At 31.7% G+C, this 7,675-nt stretch overlaps 1 protein-coding gene across 1 annotated transcript in view; it reads right to left on the reverse strand.

The window, feature by feature from the left end:
* Nucleotides 1-298: 298 nt before the first annotated feature.
* BCHE (butyrylcholinesterase) overlaps nt 299-7,675 on the reverse strand; it is a 94,094-nt gene continuing 86,717 nt past the window's right edge. The window contains exon 4 of the mRNA XM_004674932.2: nt 299-689. Within this exon, the coding sequence (XP_004674989.1) occupies nt 565-689 (125 nt within the window). The 3' untranslated portion in view covers nt 299-564. The remainder of the gene's footprint in view (nt 690-7,675) is intronic.

Below are 7,675 nucleotides of genomic sequence, written 5' to 3' on the forward strand. Positions count from 1 at the left end.
AGTTGGCGGCAAGATTTTGTTTTGTCTTGGAGTTTGCAATTGACCTCACCTGTTATTCTAAAATTCCATCTTTCTTTATACAAAGAGAGTGTCAAATATTCCCTGTATTTGCTTTAATATCTGTCATTGATATTAAATTCATGAATCGATAAGAAGAAATATTATAAATTATAATATTAAGTGTTTCAAGACCTAATTAATTTTGAAAATAAACTTTTTTTAGTAATTGGCAATAAAATTAGCGAGAAACAGCTCAAATACAATGCAGATTTTTTTTAGAAGAAATGATCTTAAAGTTATTCAGGAAAGAGAAAGTTTGAAGCTGTAAATTATTTAATATTCATAAAATTAATTGTCAAACATTCATTGTGAAACTTAACCAAAGATGTTCTAGTCATTTGGGTGTCAAACTGTTAACTACACTCCAAGTAAAAGATGTAAATAATCGATATAATCCTTGTTTCTGTGATACAATTTTCTTACTAGGTGTGTAAAATAACTGATTATATATTTTTCATTTATCTATAGGAAAAGGAACCTATAGGAAAAGCGTGAACCTATTAATTAGAGACCTGCACAACTTTCTTTCTTACTAGTATAATCGTTAAATTGATTTTTCCAATCCATCATGTAATTGTTCCAGCGATGGAATCCTGCTTTCCACTCTCGTTCTACTTCATCAGTATTTCCTGTAAAACATGAGATGGAGGGTATTAATCTAAATTTTCAGCATTTCTTATGGCAAGTGAAAAATAATTTTGATTGCAGATGTCATTTTCCTCAAATACTGCATACCCATTTTTTTTTTTTTAAGATTTATTTAGTTGTTCATTCAGAATGGGGGTACAGGCCAGAGGCTCAGGGGCGGCGAGAGGCTTTACCAGAGATAGAGGGGGGAGCAGAAAAGGAAGATCTACAAAGTACACTGCTGAGAGGAGCAGTGGGCGGGTCAGGAAATGTCTGCCACGCCATGTGGTCACCTCCGGGGCAGGCGGGAATCGAACTCATGCGGAAGTGGCTTAAGCTTCTCAGTGCTGTGCTTTAACCCGCTGCGCCACCAGGGAGGGCCGCACACCCATTTTTAACTTTTATCAGCTTCTCTCAGTACATAAAAGTAGTTTAATAAAATGTTACATATTATAAGAAAATTATATTGTTATTATCAAATTATGTTAAATGCATGCTTAATAATAATAGAATGTAAATATATGTTATGGCACTCATTTATAATAATAAATCTTATTTAATGCATCTAGCTTACATACATAATTTACAGCAGAAAATTTTACTTGGAAAAATGTCTATGTGAATATTAACTAATGTATTGGATAATGTTTTCATTGGCATCCTGTATAGATTTGTATTTATGTAACAGGGTGGTAGCCAGGAAAAGTGGAGATTTCAGGTTTCTTGCCCAACCCAAGAAATAGTGAAGCTCAAGGTGAGAAAAAGTAGGAGGGGAGAGGATTGGAGAAAAACATTCAAGAAGTAAAGAGAGTGAGAAGGATTTTTTGAGGAGGAACAGGGAGCATAAACTAGCTAGCTCCTTGGACAGAACTGGCTGAAATGCAGGTGGGCTAGTGGCCTTTTGCGAAGTTAATGATGGCAGCTTTTATCTGGATTTTGCTCCTTTGGTCCTAGAAACTTTGGGCTCCTTTTGACCCTTTTCTGTGGATCTCCACCAGAAGGTGTTTAGATTTGTGGCAAGATTTAGGGGTTTTGTTTGGGCCAAACTTGTTTGGCTGGACATTTACCCATATGCATGAGGAGATGGGTAACTTTGGGTGTTTGATTTAGAAGCTTTATTCTCCCCCTTTTCTGTATTACGCACAATAGTATTATAGTATGTTCCATTAAAGGTCTTATGAACAGGAGTATGTTTTGTCATAATGCATAGTAGAGGATAAAACCTATTTAGAGTGAGCAAATTTGGAGTTTCTGGGTCCCCCTTTTTCCTTTCCTATTGAATGTATCCTGTATTACAATATTTTAATTTAAAATAATACTTACTCATTTAAAGCCATTTACTAAGGCTGTTATATGAACACAGTTTATTAAATCCTTTGCAATTCAGAGAAATGATTGCAGCAACCTTTGCTTTTCAGCATTTCAGTTTATGTGCCATGGGGGAAGAGTGTTCAATCCAGAAATAATGTGAAGCAATGAACTAGAAAAGGTGTATGAGTGACAAGGAACATAAAATCTTGATTTATTAGATAGCATACTACATTAAACACAGTAAAAATTGGAAACAATGGAAATTCTTAAATTATAAGTCTTTAAGATAATGCTCAAACATTATAGATTCCCTAGTTTGTAATCCTAACCAAAAGTAGGAATTTAACTGACTTTAAAATTATTAAAGACTTTAACATACATATATTTTGCATGAATTCACAGGCCCTTCAGAAGAATATCTGCACTAAAATATATCTATCTCCACATGCTCACTCGTGTCTGAGTTCATCAAATCTACAAGGGAGAGTGTCAGTAATCATTATTACTAAGTGTAAATATTATTTATGAGAAAGATAAAAGGAATAAAAGAGGAAGAGAAAATGAAAGCTGGCAGTGAATTTAAACTTCAAATAGCGATCAGACTTGTCAACTACTGTAGTTATTATGTTTTTGCTATCAGTTTATTTTGAACCTTAGAACCACTTTTAAATCATTTTAGATGAAAGGAACAATAATTTGTAGAAATATTATATTTACTCATTCTGCAGCAATATTTTGTTGGTTTAGACTCTGTGAACATAATAAAGTAAAACGAAGCTCTAATTATTATGTGAAAAAGGTGTGAATCTGTGAATAGATATTCTCAAGTGCACTACATACAGATCCCTCAATAATGCTTATACTTTATTAAAGTTATATGAAAAAAAATCACTTTTATTAAATCTCTTAACAATGGAATGCATGACAACTGCCCACATATTAAAAATTCAGCTGCACTGCATTTAAGAAATATATGTAAATGAGCATAGACATAACAGAAAGCAAATATGTATCACACATACAAATTTGGAAAATAATCACACACTGTGAATATTAGGCATGGTACAAATAAATGCCAAAAATCAATTGGTAAATAATTATGTTTTATCAATATTGATAAAACTTGCAATATTATTAATTTTTCCTAAAAATAATCATTAACATTATATAAAAATATTATTCACATTATAAAGATACATTCAGATGATTTAACTCATTTCTAAAATAAAAATAGATCAGTTATACATAAAGATATTAAATAACTCTGTCATGTACCTAGTGATAATTTAGATAATTTCAAAATAATCTTAAAGGAACATATTGCATTTTTGGTAAAGAAAAATGTTTCAAAATGTTGTTATATTGATCCACCCACACAAATAAGCTCATTAAATTTAATTTGTAAAACAGAAAGCAGTATAATATGTTTTTAAAAGTAAAATCTAAGGCCTCTTTGGTATTGCAATAGTGTAAAGCTTCAGTACTGTGAAGTTAGTAGCGGCCACTTCAGTACTAGTTCAATCCCTGTCCCAAAGTGACCCACATGGCACAGCAGACCTCTCCTGTTTTGCTCACTGCTCCCCTCAGCAGTGTACTTCGTCTTACTGCCTGTTCTGATCCCCTCTCTGCCTGTGATGAATCCTCTCACCTGTACTTCTGGTCTGTACCCAAGCTCTGCATGCATAAATAATAAATCTTTAAAATAAACGAAAATAAAAAAGTAAAATTTATGTCAAATTTTAAAATGTGTAAATAATATGTAAGTTAGATTTTCTATACTAATTGTGATTGCTTTTGAATATTTATAACCAGCATATAATATATAGATAAAGAAAAATTTTTCAAAAACCATTCTCTGAATGGCATGGAAAAGCAAATTTACAAGTTAAAAAAATAAGGTATGTGAATTTATGGGATATTTTCAAATTTGTATTCATAGGGACATTTTAGTATTAAATGCTTTCATGTTGATACAAAAACTAGTTTATGAATAATTAAAAAAATAAGAATCTAGAATATTCCTGACAGAACAAATAAGCAAACACTATTAAATGCAAATTTGAGATTTGAATAGTTTGCAACCAGAAACAACTGTAGTTAAATATTTTTATACAAAAACAAAAATGCAATTTTGGAGTCATTTTTAAAGTGTGTGTGTGTGTGTGTGTGTATGTATCTATATACATATATGTATGTATATACACATAACATATACATCTGACACATAAAATGCAATAAATATAAAAGAAGCTAGGATATTCTTAATATAAACAAACCAACAAAGACAAATAGGAATTTGGATAAATGGTGCTTCTTCAGAAATGAAGGTTATATAGATGTGATATGATAGAAATTACAGGGACACAAGGTAGAACAACTAATTGCAATAAAAACCAATAAATTTACAAATCAATTAACAAAGCATGTCAGTTTCCCATTTAAAAATAAGTAAGTTACTTCACTTAGCATAACATTTAAATTATTTACTAAGACATGCAAACTTAATCTCATAACCTTGCTTATTTGAGTTTTGTTTGTCGATTTTGCCTTCCTGGTCAAATTCAAAGCAAGTGTCTTCTCCTTTACACAGTCCCAGGTACCATGACTCCTCTATGTCCTTAGGCTAGTGGACCTTACCTTATGTAACTAGCTTTTTAAAGATCTAACTTCTAGAGTAGCTCCCAGAAAAGGGTAGCACAAAATGACCTTTATACATATTAATAACATTAATATAATATCTATAATAACAAAAATAATATCTCTACTAGGTCTCTTGTTGTACATGTGAGACATGTTCTAAAAATATTTTTTCAGAGAGACTTTTTTTAATGACCTAAAGAAAAACAATATGATTTAAATAAAATACCTGATTGCTTATATATGTGTGTGTGTGTGTGTGTGTGTGTGTAGTATATGTGTATGTGTATATGTGTTTGCGTATATATATATATATATATATATATAAATTTATTTATGCATATAAGAACTGGGCTACAGGCCAGAGGTAAAGGTAGTTAGAGGATTCACCAGAAATAGAATGGGGAGTAGAAAAGGCAGATTGGATGAAATACACTGCTGAAGGGAGCAGTAAGTAGGTAAGGTGATGTCTGCCCTGATTGTGGGTCACCTCCCTGGCTAGGGATAGAACTTGTGCTGTAATATCAGTAGATAGCTTCATAGTGCTATGCTTTAACATAGTGTGCCATCTTTTCTCCCAGTTATATATTTCTGGGTAATTGGTACTATGAAAAATTCTGTTTTATTTTAATTTAAAATTATTTCACAGGCCCTCCCTGGTGGCGCAGTGGGTTAAAGCACTGCACTGGGAAGCTGAAACCACTTCCGCATGAGTTCGATTCCCGCCTGCCCCGGAGGTGACCACATGGCGTGGCAGACCTCTCCTGACCCGCCCGCTGCACCCCTCAGCAGTGTACTTCGTCGATCTGCCTGTTCTGCTCCCCGCTCTGTCTCTGGTGAAGTCTTTCGCCACCCCTGAGTCTCTGGCCTGTACCCCAGTTCTGTATGCACAAATAAATAAATCTTTAAAAAAAAAAATTATTTCACAGCTTTAATTCAATAATTTATCAAAGTATAGTTTTAAAATCCATATCCTCTCATCCCTATTCATGTTGATTTTTAGCAAAAAACATTAAATTATATTTTAAGGAATTTAAATATATATATATATATACACATATATGTATATATATAGCTTATAACTATATATGTGCTTATATTTTGTAGTTTACAGGAAAATAAACTTTTTAAAAATAAAAATGTAAATACTATCTAGGTATACATGAATAAAGTTAAATTCTGAAATTTATTTTTCTAAAAATATATTGCCTAATGGAAGAGTAGAAAATATCAAAATTATATCCCATACTCAAAAACTATGAATAATTCAATAACATGTAATTACTTAATTTATCTTAACTCTTGTTGACTTGTATAGTCCTTGAGAAAAGAATATTTCATTATATTTGGATAACAACTTTAGCTTACATTTTATGGCATATTAATTGTACTTCAAGTTAATATGTGGTATTAAGTATAAAATGAATAAACAAATATATGTATAATTTTATACATATAATATGTTAATTATATACTTATATTTTGTTGAAATATTATTGATGAATTATACTTTATAAAAATGATAGGTATATATGTTGTCATATTATTAGTTAATAAATCATAATTCACAGTTATAAGTTTTTCTTGTTTGAGACCATATAATTATTATTCTGTTTCTTATTCCATATATTAAATGAAATGGTACATTTAACTAGTGTTTGCTTGAACTAACTAACCACATTAAAATTATTTTATGTTGCACAAATTATTTTTCTGAATATAAAACAGAGATTTTGTGTGTGGCTTTAGGGAAATATAAAAAATTGAATAAATCATATGTTTGACGATTCACCAGGTAAAGAGAAAGGACTAGCCATGAGAGAGAATACATGATGGAAACAATGAGTCCAACAGGTGTAAGTGGGATAACTGAGTAGATATTTTGATTTCTATAGGATAAGAATAGATGATAAGAGACCTGACACAGGAAAAATCCTGGTAAACTTTAGGAACAAGAAATAAGTCCTAGTAGTGATAATAAGGAAGAATAAAATCAAAATGAAATCAAGGTCAAGGGGTGAGGTACTGGTACAAAAATATTAAGAGATTTGTAAGTAATTCTGAGGATATGAGCTTCTGTTCAAGAGAAGAATGGGGATTAATTGGAGATCATGAGAATTTGAGAAGCACTGCATTTTTTAAATTATCTCTGGCTATTTGATCTGAAATTTCTCTGGAAAGTAACATTAATAAGGCCCTCCCTTGTGGTGAAATGGGTTAAAGAGCAGCACTGTGAAGCTAGTTGCAGCTTCTTGAGCTTTCTACCCCCAGCCAGGGAGATAACCCAAATGGTGCAGGAGAACTCTCCTATCTCACTGGCTGCTCCCCTAAGCATTGCACTTCGTTGATCTGTCTGTTCTGCTCCCCACTCTGTCTCTGGTGAAATCCCTCACTGCCCCTGCACCTCTGACCAGTGCCCCAGTTCGATTTGATAAATAAATATATATTTTTTAAAGAAAGTAACATTAGTAGTCATTTAATAAAGAGTTCCCTTCTACCACATGGCTAATAACTTTTTTTTTTTCCAAACTTCAGCTTATATACCAATCATGTTAATCATTAGACTTAGTCTTCTCCTATAGTCTTGTTTCATACTGAGTGAAGTAGAAATGATTGGGAATTATTTTCAATATTTCAGCTGATGAGAATAAGTATTTTCAAATGGTGAATATGAGGGAAATATTAAAAATTATTACTACATGATAAGTATTAAACTATTGTCAAAGTACTGGTCACAAAAGAACAAATGATTTAATAAGAAAATATTAGAACGAGGAAGAATTGAGGGGAGTATTTCAGAGCATTAATGTTCTAATTTTGTTCAAGAAAATCTGACCTTAGTCTTTTCTCTCATTTTGAAGCTAATTTCTTAACTTACATTTTAATGTTGGTTTCCCAATACCTGGTAGGTCAAATGACTTGCCATAATTTAGAAGTTTCTCACAGCTACTTTTTTGGTGTTATCCTATCCTTCATCAACTACACAATATTGGTTGAATACTTGCTTGTATTATTCAAAGTGCACTAGTCATTTTTTTTT

This window comes from Condylura cristata, unplaced genomic scaffold (genome assembly GCF_000260355.1).
Source record: "Condylura cristata isolate star-nosed mole 26May11 unplaced genomic scaffold, ConCri1.0 scaffold00003, whole genome shotgun sequence".
Lineage (NCBI taxonomy): Eukaryota > Metazoa > Chordata > Mammalia > Eulipotyphla > Talpidae > Condylura > Condylura cristata.